The 21,490-nt window shown below is 42.8% G+C and overlaps 1 protein-coding gene across 2 annotated transcripts in view; it reads left to right on the top strand.

The window, feature by feature from the left end:
* Positions 1-19,235, top strand: part of BHLHE41 (basic helix-loop-helix family member e41) — a 74,942-nt gene extending 55,707 nt beyond the window's left edge. The window contains exons 1-5 of one of the 2 annotated variants that reach the window (XM_069966135.1): positions 14,215-14,411; positions 14,496-14,559; positions 14,713-14,820; positions 15,020-15,131; positions 16,442-19,235. In XM_069966135.1, the coding sequence (XP_069822236.1) occupies positions 14,350-14,411; positions 14,496-14,559; positions 14,713-14,820; positions 15,020-15,131; positions 16,442-17,358 (1,263 nt within the window). In that variant the 5' untranslated portion in view covers positions 14,215-14,349 and the 3' untranslated portion in view covers positions 17,359-19,235. Of the gene's footprint in view, positions 1-14,214; positions 14,412-14,495; positions 14,560-14,712; positions 14,821-15,019; positions 15,132-16,441 lie in introns of those variants that run through there. The other variant, XM_069966143.1, reaches the window with a different exon arrangement.
* Positions 19,236-21,490: the final 2,255 nt, after the last annotated feature.

Genomic DNA, 21,490 nt, shown 5'->3' with positions numbered 1-21,490 from the left:
ATAGATAGGTAGATAGGAGATAGATAGGAGATAGATAGATAGATAGATAGATAGATAGATAGATAGATAGATAGATAGGAGATAGATAGGAGATAGATAGATAGATAGATAGATAGATAGATAGGAGATAGATAGATAGATAGATAGATAGGAGATAGATAGATAGATAGATAGATAGATAGATAGATAGGAGATAGATAGGAGATAGATAGATAGGAGATAGATAGATAGATAGATAGATAGGAGATAGATAGATAGATAGATAGATAGGAGATAGATAGATAGATAGATAGGAGATAGATAGATAGATAGATAGATAGATAGATAGATAGATAGGAGATAGATAGAAATCAGACCTAATCAGCTTTATTGCAGGTCTAAATAACATATGTTAATGACTACTATGTGACCGATGTAGTTTTTCCTCCTAGAACCTCCCATATAACCTATATAACAGGTAGCACATGGCCTGTGTACAGAGGACGGAGCACGTTGCGCTGGTTTGGCTCTGCACGCTCCTCTCTGACACCTGATTGGCCGGGGCCGCGCCTGCCGAGCTCCCAGACGCCTCAATGAGAAACAATTAATTACGGAGACAAATTATGTAACCGTGAAGCTGTTTGCGCTGAATACAATGGCCGTGAGTCACTCGCCGGGTCTGATCCTGGTCTCATTATGAAGGTGGAATTCTGCGATTATGTCAGCGTGGTGAGGTCAGGCCGGGATTCATGCCCTGGATCTACTCTCCTGCCTCAGTAACACCGCTGTTAAAGTGACAGCGCACACTTACACTAGCAGTCCTGTGTCTGGGAAAGCTGGGTGATAACCAATATGGCCGCCCTTACAGCTGTGAGGTAAATCCTAGTAACCGTGTATTACAAAGTCGAGATATAACTTTCGGGGAAAGCTGGGTGATAACCAATATGGCTGCCCTGGCGACCACATACATCAATGTCCACATATAACTGAGGATGCAGCTATATTGATGCGGATGGTGACTTGGATCTTCATGGTAACAATGACACAGTAGTACAGCCTCAGGCTTCGGGCCTAGAACTTCAAGTGATCAGCTCTTCTTCCTACGACAAGGGGCAAAGAATAACTGGATTTCATGGACCCTCAGTCATAGCGCCCCCTAAAGGCGATTTTACATTAACATCTACAACGGATGTTTCTACCAGGAAACTTCTATCTGGACGTTCCGGAACCTTCCATCATGCTGGGCAGGTGAGGGCACCTTCTGGCCTTATCTTAGCTGCGGGGTTAGGGGTCACAGTGCGGTACCTCACGGCGTCTTGCACGCTAATGTGGACGTTACTTTGCTGATTGGAGTCGGATAATTAACCTTCTGACTAATTGGGGACTAATGTCTCCCGATGCTAATGCGAGTAAGTGAACGTCCAGGAATCGGAGGGAGGGGGCGAACGGCGTGACGAATGACAAATCTGCTAAATGAGACATTAAACTCTAACCTAAGACCGAGTCGGGCTGTATCAGAAATATAATAAACGAGAAGCGGCGGTGACACCAAGGGCGGCCTTGGAAAATCGCCACTTGGCCGCCGTAAAACACGTGAAATCAGATCTTTCTGCAACTTCTGCAACTTTCCAATAGACTGTAAAAAGAATTTTTTGTAAAAAAACCCAAAAACGTCAAAATGTAGTCAGGGCGTAGTCAGAGGGGTGTGGCCTCTTATATGTCATGCCACACAGCATATCACAGGGCGCTAATGTGCTGATGTCCTCTTCCTCTGGAGTAAAATTATATATCCTGTTTACATGCCAAAATTTTAATTGCTAAATCTTAGTACCGCCCCCAAGGAGGCCATTTGTAAGCCACGCCCCCTTTGTGGGTTAATTTATGGGAATGTTCCTGAGACCATAAAGGGCGGGGCTATGCAATTTTTTTTCAAATGAGGTACTATAACTACTACTAATGGCCGCCATTACAGAGACCATCCAGGATTTCACAGGCCATGACTGACAGCCGTAGGACGGTGTATGGAACGCTGCATACCGTCTTTACTGTGCTTTCATGAACCAGGAAGAGCTGGATGAACAGTATAATGTATAGATGAAAAAACCAGTGCAAGCTCTTAGGTTCATTACAGTTTAATGTTCCCTGAAAGCCGAGCTCTTATTATCAGGATTACGGAGGCAATGGCCACCAGCGGGTGGAAATACCGTAATATTCTGCACCGATAACAACCTCATCTACACGTCTGCTGATTAATGAGTAATCCCCACACACCATTAACTCCGCAGGTTCAGGACCTGGATGGAAGCGCCGGACGATCCCGGAAAAACCTGGAAATAGAGGAACCTGACCAGAGGCGACACCATGTTACCAGAGTGTGCACAATAATACAGCTGATTACAGGACCCCCAAACTTCTATCAGTAACATCAGTGTATATAGGGGCAGTATTATAGTAGTTATATCCCTGTATATAGGAGCAGTATTATAGTAGTTATATTCCTGTATATAGGGGGCAGTATTATAGTAGTTATATTCTTGTATATAAGGGGCAGTATTATAGTAGTTATATTCCTGTATATAGGAGCAGTATTATAGTAGTATATTCCTGTATATAGGAGCAGTATTATAGTAGTTATATTCCTGTATATAGGAGCAGTATTATAGTAGTTATATTCCTGTATATAGGAGCAGTATTATAGTAGTTATATTCCTGTATATAGGAGCAATATTATAGTAGTTATATTCCTGTATATTGGAGCAGTATTATAGTAGTATATTCCTGTATATAGGAGCAGTATTATAGTAGTTATATTCCTGTATATAGGAGCAGTATTATAGTAGTTATATTCCTGTATATAGGAGCAGTATTATAGTAGTTATATTCTTGTATATAAGGGGCAGTATTATAGTAGTTATATTCCTGTATATATGAGCAGTATAGTAGTTATATTCCTGTATATAGGAGCAGTATTATAGTAGTTATATTCCTGTATATAGGAGCAGCATTATAGTAGTTATACGGTTTTTATGCAGCCGAGAGGCACTAGTATCAGCCATAGGTGTGAGGTGCAGCGCTCTTTTTCTTCCCTGAACCGTATTTTGGTTCTCTCTTTTCTCCGTGTTTTGCACTCCTCCTGGTGAGACCCACAAGAGTGCTGCACCTCACACCTATGGCTGATACTAGTACCTCTCGGCTGAATAAAAAACATCAGAATTCTGTATGTGAATTGATCAAGCCACACTGCCCCATGTACCGCGTGCAGGTATCTGATACACATGGGTCCCTACACTGTGCCAGTCAGCGACCACCACCCCCGCAGGCATGCACAGTCAGGGAAAGGAGGCCATGGAACGGCCCTGCAACCCCCATGCCACAGGACCAGACCCAAAAATGCCACACCAAAACTCAGCCAGCACCACCGGAGGAGGAAGCTGCCCCCAAACAGCACAAGTCTGGATAAGGTATTGCACTCACCATAGCTATCAAAGATAGAATGGGACAGACAGGAGGGATTAAAACCATGAGCACTCAGGTGTCTCCTGCTAATTGCGGTCATGTGGGTCTCACCAGGAGGAGTGCAAAACACGGAGAAAAGAGAGAAACAAAATACGGTTCAGGGAAGAAAAAGAGTGCTGCACCTCACACCTATGGCTGATACTTGTACCTCTCGGCTGCATAAAAAACATCAGAATTCTGGATGTGAATTGATCAAGCCACACTGCCCCATGTACCTCGTACAGGTATCTGATACACATGGGTCCCTACACTGTGCCGGTCAGCGACCACCACCCCCGCAGGCGTGCACAGTCAGGGAAGGGAGGCCATGGAACGGCCCTGCAACCCCCATGCCACAGGACCAGACCCAAAAATGCCACACCAAAACCCAGCCAGCACCGCCGGCGGACACCTGAGTGCTCATGGTTTTAATCCTTCCTGTCTGTCCCATTCTGTCTTTGATAGCTATGGTGAGTGCAATACCTTATCCAGACTTGTGCTGTTTGGGGGCAGCTTCCTCCGCCGGTGGTGCTGGCTGGGTTTTGGTGTGGTGTTTTTGGGTCTGGTCCTGTGGCAAAAAGAAAAGACAACAAAAAGACAGGCAACAAAAAGACTTCACGCTGCGCTTATTTGTATATAACTGATTCATCAGAGGCTGAATGATCTCACGGCCTGATAAAGCATCGCCACAGAGTAACAGTAGGAAGCCCACTCCGCCATGTGATCATGAAAAGTCCCCATCGTGATTGCATCTTAGAACATTCAGAACCATTTTCTGGAATTCTTATTTTTTTACGCAAACATTTGCCTAATTTGGCAGGAAGGGGTGATAAAGAGTATCCTGGTTATCTCCTGTATATAATTATATATGTACAGCTGGTATAACCTGGGGATCTCCTGTATATAGTTATATATGTACAGCTGGTATAACCTGGGGATCTCCTGTATATAATTATATATGTACAGCTGGTATAACCTGGGTATATACTGTATATAATTATATATGTACAGCTGGTATAACCTGGGGATCTCCTGTACATAGTTATATATGTACAGCTGGTATAACCTGGGTATATACTGTATATAATTATATAGGTACAGCTGGTATAACCTGGGTATATACTGTATATAATTATATATGTACAGCTGGTATAACCTGGGGATCTCCTGTATATAATTATATATGTACAGCTGGTATAACCAGGGGATCTCCTGTATATAATATATATGTACAGCTGGTATAACCTGGGGATCTCCTGTATATAATTATATATGTACAGCTGGTATAACCTGGGTATATACTATATATAATTATATATGTACAGCTGGTATAACCTGGGGATCTCCTGTATATAGTTATATATGTACAGCTGGTATAACCTGGGTATATACTGTATATAATTATATAGGTACAGCTGGTATAACCTGAGTATATACTGTATATAATTCTATATGTACAGCTGGTATAACCTGGGTATCTCCTCTATATAGTTATATATGTACAGCTGGTATAACCTGGGGATCTTGTGTATATAATTATATATGTACAGCTGGTATAACCTGGGGATCTCCTGTATATAATTATATATGTACAGCTGCTATAACCTGGGTATCCCCTATATATAATTATATATGTACAGCTGGTATAACCTGGGGATCTCCTGTATATAATTACATATGTACAGCTGGTATAACCTGGTTATATACTGTATATAATTGTATATGTACAGCTGGTATAACCTGGGGCTCTCCTGTATATAATTATATATGTACAGCTGGTATAACCTGGGGATCTCCTGTATATAATTATATATGTACAGCTGGTATAACCCAGGTATATACTGTATATAATGATATGTACAGCTGGTATAACCTGGGGATCTCCTGTATATAATTATATATGTACAGCTGGTATAACCTGGGTATATACTATATATAATTATATATGTACAGCTGGTATAACCTGAGTATATACTGTATATAATTATATATGTACAGCTGGTATAACCTGGGTATCCCCTATATATAATTATATATGTACAGCTGGTATAACCTGGGGCTCTCCTGTATATAATTATATATGTACAGCTGGTATAACCTGGGGATCTTGTGTATATAATTATATATGTACAGCTGGTATAACCTGGGGATCTCCTGTATATAATTATATATGTACAGCTGCTATAACCTGGGGATATACTGTTTATAATTATATAAGTACAGCTGGTATAACCTGGGGATCTCCTGTATATAATTATATATGTACAGCTGCTATAACCTGGGGATATACTGTTTATAATTATATAAGTACAGCTGGTATAACCTGGGGATCTCCTGTATATAATTATATATGTACAGCTGCTATAACCTGGCTATCCCCTATATATAATTATATATGTACAGCTGGTATAACCTGGGGATCTCCTGTATATAATTATATATGTACAGCTGGTATAACCTGGAGCTCTCCTGTATATAATTATATATGTACAGCTGGTATAACCTGGGTATCTCCTGTATATAATTATGTATGTATAGCACATACAGTTTTTTTTCTCTTATCTGTACATTATCCTAAATTTCCCCATTCTTTCAGGATAACCCTTGTTCTGTTTACTTAGAGGTCACGCAGGGTGATTTTCCTTCTCCGTCACCAGAGCCCTCGCTTACGTCCGTGCACCATCAAACAACCTTCCTGAATTGTATTTCATGCAGTCACTTTCCTGCTGTCTAAACCTTTAAGAAAAAAGGGGACTTTTCTCTATGTATCTTTATTATCTTTATTATAACTGACCATAGACTTTAGTTGAGTGTTCCCATTCACTGACAGCAAGCAGTCATCTCCTATTAAGTGAAGTACAAAGAAAATTAGACTTTTGCTGAAATTTTGATGAATTCCTTTAAGACGGTTGTGGCTCCTTTAAGAAGGTCATGGGGTGTATAATTGCTTTGTGAGTATGCAGTGGTCATGCTCCACCCATGGGTCACACCATACACTTGTCAGTCATGGAACGGCCTCAACGTCGCGGCCACGAGGTCTCGCAGAGGAACTTGGGTTACTTCATGTGAGCACTGAGGTCATAGAGATTACATCAGGCAGATTAGAGTTACAAGAGGTTGAAAAGTTTATTAGAATACAAGACAAGTACTATACACTCTGTAATCTCTGGACATGCTGGGACTTGTAGTCCTTAAAGTGGTCCAACCTCTCTAAGCAACACAAGAGGGGGAGGAGATCACGTGTATTAAAGGAAGAAGAGCAAAACTCTGCTGGTCATGTGACGCTTCTCATCCAATCACGTGAAAGGTAAGTATGTGATTGGTTAAGAAGCTGCACATGATCAGGAGAGAGCTACTACTGGTTAAGGACGTATTTGAGAGCTCCTATATATCCCCTGAAGAAAGAGGGCTCATTTCTGGGTGTAACCATCCCCTTGGGGGCGTCAACCTGGGCATGTGACCCCGCCCTAGAGGAACAGTCACCATGAGGCGGCGTCCATTCAGCCACTTCTCTTCTATTTGCACAATTCTTAGCATCCTGTAGTCTCTTCTATATGAATTTAAAGGGGTAAGTCCCATGATCTCACCCTTCAAGATGTGAAAGCTGGTTCCCCAGTCTCTGTCTAAATATGAATTCCAGGACACAGTCATTAAAGTTATTGTTGGGAGCCGAGGTCTAGGAGCCCCGGAGATGTCACCTTCTAATATAGATGTTATGGTGATATCCCTTAAAGTGGTGTTATAAAGATTTGCACGCCCCCGATATAGATGTACACTGTATAGCGAGTAATAGTAAGTGAACTTCTATAAAATATTAGATAATTCAGGGTCCATTTTTGGCAGGTCGGTGATTTGATTTATGGCATTGCTGCAAAACAAGCACTCGCTTTATGGCTAAAGCAAGTCTTTGAATTACTTCTTGTTAATAATCTTTACCTAAAGCGGCCGAGAGAGAAGAGGCGAACAATGTGACCCCCGACCCTACATCTATCCCCTCATACCCCTCCCCACATACTGATACTACCCTTACCATGAGGTCACGGCCTCCTACCAGATCCTACTCTCACCTTTCTAATACTCTGAGCTGATACTTTGTCCCTGTTACACACAATCTATGAGCCATCTCCTGAAATACTCTGCGTTGCTGTGGGACCTTGCTCTTCCCACAATGTAATGCGGCTTGTCCTCTCCTGAAATACTCTGCGGTGCTGTGGGACCTTGCTCTTCCCACTATGTAACGCGGCCTGTCTTCTCCTGAAATACTCTGTGTTGCTGTGGGACCTTGTTCTTCCCACTATGTAACGCGGCCTGTCCTCTCCTGAAATACTCTGTGTTGCTGTGGGACCTTGCTCTTCCCACAATATAATGCGGCTTGTCCTCTCCTGAAATACTCTGCGGTGCTGTGGGACCTTGTTCTTCCCACTATGTAACGCGGCCTGTCCTCTCCTGAAATACTCTGTGTTGCTGTGGGACCTTGCTCTTCCCACTATGTTATGCGTCCTGTCCTCTCCTCTCCTGAAATACTCTGCGGTGCTGTGGGACCTTGTTCTTCCCACTATGTAACGGGGCCTCTCCTCTCCTGAAATACTCTGTGTTGCTGTGGGACCTTGCTCTTCCCACAATGTAATGCGGCTTGTCCTCTCCTGAAATACTCTGCGGTGCTGTGGGACCTTGCTCTTCCCACTATGTAACGCGGCCTGTCCTCTCCTGAAATACTCTGTGTTGCTGTGGGACCTTGCTCTTCCCACTATGTTATGCGTCCTGTCCTCTCCTCTCCTGAAATACTCTGTGTTGCTGTGGGACCTTGTTCTTCCCACTATGTAACGCGGCCTGTCCTCTCCTGAAATACTCTGCGGTGCTGTGGGACCTTGCTCTTCCCACTATGTTATGCGTCCTGTCTTCTCCTGAAATACTCTGCGGTGCTGTGGGAACTGGCCACTCCCACTATGTTATGCGTCCTGTCCTCTCCTCTCCTGAAATACTCTGTTTTGCTGTGGGACCTTGCTCTTCCCACTATGTAACGCGGCCTGTCCTCTCCTGAAATACTCTGCGGTGCTGTGGGACCTTGCTCTTCCCACTATGTAACGCGGCCTGTCCTCTCCTGAAATACTCTGTGTTGCTGTGGGACCTTGCTCTTCCCACTATGTTATGCGTCCTGTCCTCTCCTCTCCTGAAATACTCTGTGTTGCTGTGGGACCTTGTTCTTCCCACTATGTAACGCGGCCTGTCCTCTCCTGAAATTCTCTGCGGTGCTGTGGGACCTTGCTCTTCCCACTATGTTATGCGTCCTGTCTTCTCCTGAAATACTCTGCGGTGCTGTGGGAACTGGCCACTCCCACTATGTTATGCGTCCTGTCCTCTCCTCTCCTGAAATACTCTGTTTTGCTGTGGGACCTTGCTCTTCCCACTATGTAACGCGGCCTGTCTTCTCCTGAAATACTCTGCGGTGCTGTGGGAACTGGCCACTTCCACTAGGTAACCCTCAGTCTCATCTCCCTGCTCTCCTTAAATACTTTGTGCTGCTTTTTCTATCACATCCCCCTCATTTTATGCCCCTTCACATACACAACCCTGTCCTTTCTAACATCATTACATGACCCTTCCCCCCTACAAGGCAGCACAAGCCTCTCCTGAAATACTCTGTGCTGCTGGGGGACCCTGTGCCTTCAGTCTCTGGGGTCTATCATACCCCAGTTGGCTGCATTAACCTCCTTGTCCGATTACATAGAAATATCAGTACACCCCTCTCCTGAAATACTCTGTGCTGCTGTTGCTCTTTTAATCTGATGCCTGCTTCTAATGAATAAACAGAGATGAGGTCCCCCTTTATTTTCAGCAGTGTCCCCCCGTAAAGTGAGATTCATTCAAATAAGGAAGATTCCAAAAGCTGCGATTTCCTCTCTGTAGATGTAATTCTGCTCACCATCAGGGGTACAGTGCCACCGGTGGTAGACTGTGGAATAGCACCCAAAAAACAACAAGGCCAAACTTCTCTGAAAGTGTATAAATCTTTACAGATCTCATAGATTAAAGGGGAAGTTTACAAAAAAATTATTTTAAATCAACTCATGTCAGAAAGTGCCAGAGATTTGTAATTCACTTCTATTAAAAAAATCTTAAATCTCCCAGTACTTATCAGCTGCTGCATGCCCTGCATGAAGTGATATTTTTTCCAGTCTGGGGAGACAAAGAGGGTTTTTTTATGGGGATTTGCTGCTGCTCTGGACAGTTCCTGACATGGACAGAGGTGGCAGCAGAGAGCACTGTGTCAGATTTGAGAGAATACACCACTTCCTGCAGGACATACAGCAGCTGATAAGTACCGGATTTTTGTAATAGAAGTAAATTACAAATCTCTGGCACATGCTGGGATTATTTTTTTATTTTTTATTTTTTTTAAGAAAAAAAAATATTTTGATGAACTACCATTTTAAGACCCATATTGATTAAAATTCATCTATCGTTTTGAGTATACAGCTCCCATGCAGAACTTTTCTGACTTTTTCGTCCGTTCTTATCAGCTAGGGGGACATTTGTCAAGACTGGCGTACAAGTTTGTCAGTCTTAAAGCCCCGCCCCTTTTCCTACTGCGCAGCAATCCAAGCGTAAACCTTAATATAAACATAATGAGTATACAGCTCCCATACTTAGTTATGTGCCTCCATGTATAGTCTGATCCTGCAGTCGTGTATTAGTCTCTCCATGTAGTCATACCGTTTTCAGTATACAGCTCCCATGCACACCTATGTATCTCCATGTATAGTCTGATCCTGCAGTCATGTATTAGTCTTACCGTTTTCAGTATACAGCTCCCATGCACAGCTATGTATCTCCATGTATAGTCTGATCCTGCAGTCATGTATTAGTCTTACCGTTTTCAGTATACAGCTCCCATGTGCAGCTATGTATCTCCATGTGCAGTCTGATCCTGCAGTAAGGTTACTCTTGACTAAAAATGTCCCCCCATTTTCAGTATACAGCTCCTGTGCGGAGCACCTGTAGCATGATCCTGCCACCAATGTCTACAGGTGAATGCAAGGCCAGACTACAAAGAACTTTGTAGTCTGTTACCATGGAGACACACAGTTTTCTTTGAAAGTATCTACATACTAATGCTAAACTACAACTCCCATCATGCCCTAACGGTCAAGAATACAACACCTGTGCAGAGCACCTGTAGCCTAATCCTGTCACCGCTGTCTACAGGTGAATACAGGGCCAGACTACAAAGAACTTTGTAGTCTGTTACCATGGAGACACATAGGGGGAGATTTATCAAACATGGTGGGCCAGTTGCCCCTAGCAACCAATCAGATTCCACCTTTCATTCCTCATAGACTCTTTTGAAAATGAAAGGTGGAATCTGATTGGTTTCCAGGGGCAACTGAGACAGTTTTACCTTACACCATGTTTGATAAATCTCCCCCATAGTATTCTTTGAAAGTATCTACATACTGTTGCTGAGCTACAACTCCCATCATGCCCTAACAGTCGAGAATACAACACCTGTGCAGAGCGCGTGTAGCCTGATCCTGCCGCCATGTGTTGTCCTTACTGTCTATAAGTTGGCAAAATGAATGTAGGACCAGACTGCTCAGAGTTTTGTAGTCTGTTACCATGGAGACAGTTCTTTTCTTAAAGAATTTATATAAGTCAAGGGTTTACGTACTGCTGTTGCCAAACTACAACTCCCATCATGCCCTGAGGGTCACACTGCTTTGAATGTAAGGTGTGAACCAGGGCTCTAATTCTAATAGTAAACTGTATAAGGAGGAAAAGGCCGACACCTTGGAGGGGGGGAGACGAGGATCTCGCTGCGAGAGGGGACAATGCCGGGGTTGTGTGGATAATCCAGAGTCAGGGGCTGTTATTCCGGTGATTCATGTGACACAGACATGAGACTTACATCTTAAGTGCCATAACAAGGCCGAGAACCCACAGAGATAAAGCCTGACCACAGACACACACACATCGCACATGTGATGGCGGCGGGGTGAGCCAACACCGGTTACATAACTGCAAAGACCTCAAGATAAACAGAGACCTGGATGAGACTATGTAATACTGGGACAACAGCGCCACTCTGGCCTGCAGGCTGTGTCTGGTATTGCAGCTGAGCCCCTATTGGCTATCACATTGCATACTGTTGTAGCTTGCCTTTCTATCATACTCTTTGCAGTGTATACTGAATATAACCGATAGGGGGGCGCAACTGGGGTCCATATGTTACAAACTGCACGACCGCAACTAAGTAAAGTAAAAAAAAAAGCTGCCAATGGATAAATAAAATGTCTGAGGCCGTCGGCACCTTCTAAGGACTCGTCAGAGAGAGTTATGGAAGAAGAAGGAGTGAATGGAGTCAATGACTAAATGGTTAAAACTTTCTCTTAAAGTGACAGTGTGGAGTAATGCATGATGAGCGATGTAAGATCTATGTCTGTACGCACCTTCTTAGGACTCTGCATAAAATTTCACCCGCACCGATCTGCTTGAGAATAAGTACATAGGGTGGTATAAGTCACTGACCAATGAGATGGACACTTATTTAGAGGTGGCAATAAGCCGACTTGTATCGATAACCATGGTAGGACTATTCACACCCTCTTAGGACTCACCATTGCTATAGTGCAGCTATGTTGTACAGATCTGCATGGAAATACTGGGACTGTTTCAGTCACTGGGCCTTTGCCTAGAGGTGATAATGAACCTTTATGTATAGTGGATGTAACTCCAACCATAACAGGACTGCTAACACCTTCTTAGGACTCATCAGTGCCGGCGATGGATTCTATAGATGAGCATAGAAGCAGAAAAACATTGGAATTGAGTCACTGATCAAACACTAGAAACTTTCTACGGAGGTGACGATGTGGCGGATGAGTAATGATGAAATATTTCTATCTGTTTACACCATCTTAGGACTCATCAGTGCGAGATCTGGAAATAGATCTGGAAATAGGTTACAACTATGTTTCTGGGTCACTATATGGAAAAACTCTGTCCAGAAGTGAAAATAAGCCTTAATACTATATCACTGCTAACACCTGACTCTTAGGGGACTCTTTACACCATCTTAGGACTCATCAGTTCAGGATATGGAGTCTGTAGATCCTCTTAGTTATAAATTAATACTATTCTTCCAGTCACACGTAGGAATAAGAACAAATATGACAATAGGCCTAGTACCTGGATCAGTATTTGTTTCCTATAGGACTCTCTACACCTTCTTAGGACTCATCAGTAGCACTTTTATAGATCTGCTTAACCATAAGTGAATGGTATTCTTCCAGACACAAATAGGTTAAAGTGTAAGCATGACAATGGACTTAGTAGCTGGTTGGACTCCTATAGGACTCTTCACACCTTCTTAGTATATAGATTCTAGTACTAGTATCAGTACTAGTATGATTCTGTATTCTATGATTCTTTTAGGACTCTCTACACCTTCTTAGAACTCATTAATACTAGTAGGTATTCTATAGTGTTCATATATGAATTCTATAAACCCATTTGGCCATGGATAAAAGCTGTTCTTGCTAAAAAAGCTTAATACCTGGATGGATATTTGACTCTTTTACGACTCTCTACACCTTCTTAGAATTTATCAATATTGGTATGGATCCTATACATCCTATATGGTTCATATATAAATTCTATAAACCCATTTGGCCATAGATAAAAGCTGTTCTCGCTAACAAAGCTTCACACCTGGATGGATATTTGACTCTTTTAGGACTCTCTACACCTTCTTAGGACTCATCAGTACTGCTATGTATTCCATATTGTTCGTATATGAATTCTATAAACCCATTTGGCCATAGATAAAAGCTGTTCTTGCTAAAAAAGCTTAATACCAGGATGGATATTTGACTCTTTTAGGACTCTCTACACCCTCTTAGGACTCACCAGTACTGCTATGTATTCCATATTGTTCGTATATGAATTCTATAAACCCATTTGGCCATAGATAAAAGCTGTTCTCGGTAACAAAGCTTAATACCGGGATGGATATTTGACTCTTTTAGGACTCTCTACACCTTCTTAGGACTCATCAATACTGGTATGGATCCTATATGATTAGTATATGAACTTTATAGACCAATTTGGTCATAGATAAAAAGCTTAGATAAAAAAAAGAAGCTTAATACCGGAATGGATATTTAACTCTTTTAGGACTCTCTACACCTTCTTAGAATTTATCAATATTGGTATAGATCCTATACATCCTATATGGTTCATATATAAATTCTATAAACCCGTTTGGCCATAGATAAAAGCTGTTCTCGCTAACAAAGCTTAATACCTGGATGGATATTTGACTCTTTTAGGACTCTTTACACCCTCTTAGTTATAGGAACAGGTCCTGGCTAAGATTTTGTAGATTCTTTTTTCCGCCTACATCAGCAGACGTCTAGTAGAAACATAAGACCCCCCCCTCACCCCCTGGCTGTGGTATGCTGGGACTTGTAGTTGCATTACCGTGCCTTTAAGACTTTTTCCACTGAGAGGGTACCCACACAGCAAGGGCAAAGTTTGTGCCATGATAATAATACCAGTGTGAGCTGCATTGTTAGCAGTCAGATCTTTAAAGAGATATCCCCTGTCTACTGGTAGGACTTGCTTGTCTTGGCCTCAGGGGATGGAGCAGTGTGACTCCTGCCTTCCCAGCTCTGTCCAGCAGGTGGCAGCACTGAGTCACTCTTATGACTTTTTGCAGCCATCTTTCCCTCTGCAAAGCAGAACAAGCAGTGCAAGAGAGAGCAGGGGAGAGGGACAGAGCTGCTGCTGCTTCCTCTGACTTGGAACTGTCTAAGTCTGGATGTCCTCAGCCCCAGCAGACTCCAACCCTGCAGATTAGACGCCCCAGCAGCCGCCATGGATGAAGCTATCCACAGTTTGCAGGAGAGACAGTTACTGGAGCACAGAGATTTCCTGGGGTAAGGTGATTTCTTGGACTTGGAGCTGTCTGAGAAGTGAAGTCCAATCCCCCCGTCACCTACTAACCTGTCACTTCTTTCCAGAATGGATTACCCCTCCTTATACCTGTGCAAACCCAAGCGGGGAATCAAGAGAGACGACAGCAAGGTAGGAAGTTTTTATTTCTTACGATGGGAGAGAAGGGGGGGGGGGGTTGTGATCCCAGACGGTGGATCTGACTTGCTCGGAATCCTAAGTGTCTGTATCGGTGGAAATAATGTAAGAATTTTTTGAAATTTTTGAAAAATTCTTTTTTTTCAGGAGACCTACAAACTGCCCCACCGGCTCATTGAGAAAAAGAGGAGAGATCGGATCAACGAGTGTATCGCGCAGCTCAAAGACCTTCTGCCGGAACATCTCAAACTCACGGTAAGGGCTTGTAGTCATCTATAATTGATAGCCATGAATATTTCACTGAGCCCATTGATCCGCTCAGGGGGGTCACCGTGCCACGTTGAGCCGCCCCGGCACGACACGTAGTATTCCTGGTCTGGCAGCATGCAGTCGGCTCTCCTGGGGAGATCTGGCGCTGGTACTGACATGTCGTTTTTTTCTTTATACATTGCAGACGTTGGGGCACTTGGAGAAGGCGGTGGTGCTGGAGTTAACTTTGAAACACTTGAAGGGTTTAACGTCCCTGACGGAGCAGCAGCATCAGAAGATCATCTCATTACAGAACGGTGAGGGACGGTCACGCTTGCTCTGGGTTATGCTTGCTTTTTTTAGTCTATTTTAGAGGGTCGGGACACATATGTTTCCCGTATTGTCGGTGTTGGGCGCTGATCACGCTTGCTCTGGGTTATGCTTGCTTTTTTTTAGTCTATTCTGGAGGGTCGGGACACATATGTTTCCCGTATTGTCGGTGTTGGGCGCTAATCACGCTTGCTCTGGGTTATGCTTGCTTTTTTTTAGTCTATTCTGGAGGGTCGGGACACATATGTTTTCCGTATTGTCGGTGTTGGGCGCTGATCACGCTTGCTCTGGGTTATGCTTGCTCTTTAATCCTTTTTTGGAGGGGTAGGACTGCTTTAGTTAGATCCTATAGAGATGATAGTAAATGCATTGTCCAGTTTCGTTGTATGTAGGTGGTTGCAGGTCATGCTTGCTCTGGGTTTTTTCGGTGCGGGGGGGGGGGGATTTATTTTTATATTGTTTGGGCATTACCGCAGCCTCGGTTACATCCTATAGTCAATGCAGTGTTAAGATTCCCCATGTTTTGGTGTAGTTGGGTGCTGGTCACGCTTGCTCTGGGCTATGTTTTGTTTTTTAGTCCTTTTCAGTATTGTTTTAGGTGGATCCCGCTTGCTCTGGGTCTTTTTTGAGGATTCGTAACATGTGGGTTTGCATTGTGTGGACTTTGAGTAGGTCGGATAGAGTCATCAGTCAGGTTTCCCAGTTTCGTTGTAGATGGTGCCGGTCACGCTCGCTCTGGGTTATGCTGGCTTTTTAGTCCTTTTTTTGGAGGGGTGGGACTGGGTACACAGTTGGGTCCTATATGGTTGTCTGTAAGCACTAAGATTTTCCAGTATTTTTTAGGTCTCTACTTAGTTTCGTTGTAGACGGGTGCTGGTCACGCTCGCTCTGGGTCCTTAGTTCTTTTTGGGGTCTGGGAACAGGTACATTTTTGCATTGTGTGGACTGCAGCTACAGGTCCTATAGAGACGCCAGTAAAGGCTCCGGTGTTGTGTCTGTAATGGTATCCGAACAATCGGGGCAAGTTCATGTTTGTCATGAGGGATTGTGTCCACCTTAAGTTCTGAAGAAGTTGTGGAGGGGTCTCGAGAGGGAGAGTGTTAGATGCCGGGAGAGTCTTTTGTCACTGCCATACCTGGGCTCTGAGTCACCGATTCCAGACGTTTGTACAAGAGGTGGTGGTGTTTCTGAGGAAGCGGGGAGCTGGCACTTAAGGTGGAAGTTGAGTTTCTTCTTAATCTTAAGAGGCCGATAAGCAGATGTGACTTTACAACTTGTCTGTGTTTGCTGTGAACAGGAGAACGTTCCATGAAAACTCCCATCCAGTCCGATCTGGACGCGTTCCATTCCGGCTTTCAGACGTGTGCCAAAGAAGTCCTGCAGTACCTCTCCCGGTTTGAGAGCTGGTCGGCCCGAGACCAGAGGTGTACCCAGCTCCTCAACCATCTCCATACTGTCTCCAGCCAGATCCTGCCCAGTTCTCAGCTCCTCTTACAGCAGATCCCCGGAGGCAAAGCACCTTCATCCTCCCCGTCTCGAGGGGTTCAAAAAGTCGAGAACCAAACAAACTGCGTTCCGGTCATCCAGAGGACACAAAACCTGGAACTGAGCGAGAATGACACTGATACTGACAGTGGGTACGGGGGCGAGGGGGAGAAGATGGACACTAAGGCTGAGGGACAGAGTGGTGGCAAGGGTCAAGAGGCCAACAACGTGACGGTCAAACAGGAGCCTCTGGAGGAACCATCGCCTAAAAGGTTTAAGGCGGAATGCTCGGGGTTGGGGGGGTCGGGTGCTGGCTCCGATCCCATTCTCAGACCTGATGCCAACCTTCTCAACACTTTGATGGGATTTGGAAGTGGTCCTTTTGGTCAACAAGCACCTTTCTGTTTACCCTTTTACTTCATCTCACCCTCTGCGGCGGCCACAGCGGCGGCGTATATGCCTTTTCTAGACAAGGGCGGATTGGAAAAATACCTGTACCCTACGGCTGCCCCGATCCCTTTCATCTATCCAGGAATCCCAACCCAGACAGGAAGCACCTTCCCATGCCTCTCCTCCGTCTTGTCCCCCGAAAAGATGCCCGGCTGCTCCTCAACCCTCCTATCAGAGCTCCCAACGTCACCTTTCCAGGCCGGTGGTCCTACCTCACTGGCCGCCGAGGATCTTCGGGAATCCTTACAAGACCTCTTGCAGCCTCCTAAGGAGAACTGACTCTAAGACACTGGGAATTCGAGCAAAAAAAAAAAAAAAAATTCTATATACTTACCTATATATGTGTATAAGGAGCCTCTCATTTTTGTAGCAAGTATTGAAGTCTCTTACTGCATCAACATTAGGGTTGTATATTGATGGGACGGACGATGGCTGCTTTAAATTAACTCACAAAGTGCTGGTGTAGCCGAACGTGTGGAAGGCATGTAAGTGTGAACATACTGGGGGGGGGGGAATTTGAAGATCCAAAAAGTTTGTTTGTTGTCAGACAGGTTAAGCCGATTTATCCTATATAAAACCTATGGGGATGACTCTCTTCTAGTGAGGCAGAAAAATTGTAAAATTTTAGGCAAAGAATATTCTAATTGCAATTTTTTGAAATTTTTTCAAATCAAAAAAGTTTAGCCAAAGTTTGTTTAACGCCGAATTTTGATCCCCTCCCACTAGTTAATATAATTTGCTGTAACAATGCACTATAAAAAAAAAAAGACCTTAACTAATGGAATTCTACACTAGACAATCATAGATGGTGGCCGGGACTTTCCTCCGCCAGGGACAATAGACACCCGCTAAGCAGCGTCTACATAATGGGTAATTATTCCAGTGGATTTTATGCCGTAACCTGTTATATAAGAGAGGTGTAATTATACCTTGTTTGGCCGAGAGAGAATATTGTGTTCTCAGTTCTCCTTTCACCGAAATGGGTTCAGCCAATAAATTATGTAATCGGCCTCTTACACGGAGGTTTTAATTGGACAAAAAAAAAAACACGCCTCGGCCCATGTGACCTGCAAGTATGTTCATAGACTGAAGGCCTGTCCTACTACGTCTCCTTTCCCGTTACACACAGCAGTCCAGAGCCATCTCTATGGAATGTTAATGTTGGTCTTGTATCCATGGGTTTGGTCAGGGTGGGGGGACAATGAAATTTTTGCTAATTTTTTCAAAAATTTTGTTTTGCTGTAAAGAAAAAGAAAAAAAAACTTGAACTGTGTAAAAAAAATCCCTCCATTGAAAACTTTTTTAAACTTTTTTTTTTTTTTTTTTTTTTGCTGGAGTGAGTTTAAAAAATAACTTTTTTTTTGCTGTTTTCAGTTTTTTTTTTTGTTTTCCATGTTGGGCTTATTGTAGATTCTGAACTCTGGTTTCTAGTTGCACTTTAATTTTAGCAGATTCTTAAGTTCCACTCGATAAACTTGCACTTGACGTCTTCTCCTTCTTCTTTCTTCTTGATACTTGAAAGTGGAGTTAAGTGATATATTTAAAAAAAAAAAATCCATGTAAATTGTCAAAAAAACAAAAAACAACAACAAGACAACGGTAGCACTTTATGGGTTGACTGGCCGTGAATGGGGTGAAGTTCGTCTGATCGTGTTTCTTGAATGATAGAAAAAAGTGCGAATCCCACACACACACACACACACACACACACCTTGATTATTTTTTATTTTATATTTGCTCAAAAACAACAAAAAAGTGCACTGAAAAAAAAAATATTTATTTGTAGTTTTAAATAAAAAAATATTACTGAACTGTAAACTGGAAGGTGGAGGCAAGAGCTCCACCCGCTGGGGATGGGGGGGACCACCGGTCCTAGTCCCCACCACCCTCATACTGGGGTTTGTAAGTATTTTTGTCTGTTAACCTCTTGTGCACTGGAGACAAATGTGTATGCTCTTCTGACAGCAGATGGATAGAAACCATTCCACCGAGCAGTGTTTTTGTTATATATATATAAATATCTATATTGCAGGGAAGGGTTTACCCCCTGTCCCTAATAATGCCCCTCGCGGAGCACGCTGAATGTCAATGTGGTGCTGAGCACCTGTTTACTGGACTCTTGTCTCTTTAAATAAAGTTTTTGTTTTTATATTAAATTTATATTACATACTTATTTTTGTTGTCATCATCGACAAACCCGTCGCCTCCCAAATGGGGCAGAAGCTGAATTTACTTTGCTCTTTAACTTGGTGTTAGACCCCTCGTGGGAGGGCTTAACCCCATGTGACCTCCCACTCAGATTCTCTGTATCCAATCAAACTCTGTCCCTCTGTATCAGTGGTTTGGACTAACTTTACACTTACCATATAAGAGAGCAATGCTGGTCATAGTGGAAATTCTCAATTCCATTCTCTTACCTATAGGGGGTGGTATTGTAGTCATTGTATTTCTAGCCACAGGGCAGAATTATAGTAATTATTGTCAAAGCAGTTATGTTACTGTCCACTGGGGGCGGTGTTATGGTAATAGTAAATTTGTCCATAGGGGGGCGGTACTATAGTAATTATTTTATTGTACATAGGAGCCAATATTATGGTGGTTAAATTTTTGTTTCTAGGGGGCGGTATTATAGTAGTTTTATTATTGTCCATAGGGGCAGTATTATTGTAGTTATATTCATCTCCATAGGGAGCAGTATTATAGTAGTTGTATTATTGTCCATAGGAGGCAGTACTATAATTATTATATTTTTCACCATAAGGGGGCAGTATTATAGTAGTTATATTATTTTCCATAGGAGGCAGTATTATAATTATTATATTTTTCACCATAAGGGGGCAGTATTATAGTAGTTATATTATTTTCCATAGGAGGCAGTATTATAATTATTATATTTTTCACCATAAGGGGGCAGTATTATAGTAGTTATATTATTGTCCATAGGAGGCAGTATTATATTTTTCACCATAGGGGGGGGCAGTATTATGGTTGCTATTTTTTCCACCATAGGGGCAAATTATTTTTCTTATATTTGTTGACCATAGAGGGCAATATTAGGGTTGTGTTTAAAATAAGGGGCAATGGGTCAAAGTCTGGGGTGTACACTGAGGCATGATGGGATTGAATTTCCATATGTAACTTGTCTTTGACGAGAATTGCTGTCAATATATCCGCCATACAGGTTCCCCCATATACAATACCTCTTAGGTGTTCAGATACCTCTTCAGATACTATACAGAGGTGCTAAGGTACTGACTGCCTTAAATTTTTAAAAAACGTTTTGTGCCCCCCCCCCCCCCCCGTCAGCCCTGTAGTTCTCAAAGCTGTTTCAGGGCAGCAGTTCCCAGCATGCCTTGCAGTCCGAGCTTCGGATAGCTAGACCTCCCCAGACCTGTCATCTCCTTGAAAAAATGTTGTCAGTTTTTGTTTTCTTTCAAAAATTTTGGAACTCCACAGAACCTGCTGTCATTCAAAATTCAAAAGTTCAATGTAGCGAAATTGCGCGGTGGTGAAGGCGACCAGACAGCGCCGGTAATGACAGAGGATGCCTTTTTTTTTTTTTTTTTTTTTTTTTTTTTTTTTAATAGGACTTAAAGAAGACCTTGTCTGGATATTTATAGGTTGTTGCCAAGGTAGCACTGTGAGATATCGCACTTCATTGTTATGTAAGAGGTGAGATGCGACAGAGAGTGACTAAGGGTGAATAGTCCCCTGCTTTTTTTTTTTTTTTCTTTTTTGTTATTTTTCTCGCTGCTGTTTGCCTCAAACGCTGTGTTTAAACAACGTTCTAGACGAGGACGCCGCGGCCGCTACCTTTTTTTTTTTTTCCTCTTGTAAATAGATGTGAAATACATCCGAAACGAATGATGTCTGATCGGCTATTTTTGTATAGGGGGTAAAAACTTTTTTTTTTTTTGGGGCGATTTAATAAATACCTGTTATTTGGAAGGATTTGCGGTAACAGAAGTTGTACTTTTGTTGCGATGCTTTTGCTTGGTCTATACTGTGTGTTGCCATAAATTATTGAAATAAAATAATAAAGAAAGAAGGAAAATGTGTTTGTTGTGTCGGAGCTGCGGGGTAAGAGGGACGTCAGCCAGAGAACGGCCACATGGCCTGCAGTGACTGGGTGACGCCTCATGTACTATGTATTATCCTACCTAGAGGAGGGGGTTACCTGCTTATTGTTGTGTCTGTATAACAAAACTGACAGATAATATGTCTGTAATACATTCATCTACCTATCTCCTATCTATCTATCTATCTATCTATCTATCTATCTATTATCTATCTATCTCCTATCTATCTATCTCCTATCTATCTATCTCCTATCTATCTATCTATCTATCTATCTATCTATCTATCTATCTATCTATATATCTCCTATCTCCTATCTATCTATCTATCTATC

The sequence above is a fragment of the Dendropsophus ebraccatus genome, chromosome 1 (assembly GCF_027789765.1).
Source record: "Dendropsophus ebraccatus isolate aDenEbr1 chromosome 1, aDenEbr1.pat, whole genome shotgun sequence".
NCBI lineage: Eukaryota > Metazoa > Chordata > Amphibia > Anura > Hylidae > Dendropsophus > Dendropsophus ebraccatus.
This window is presented reverse-complemented; position numbering and strand designations above follow the sequence as displayed.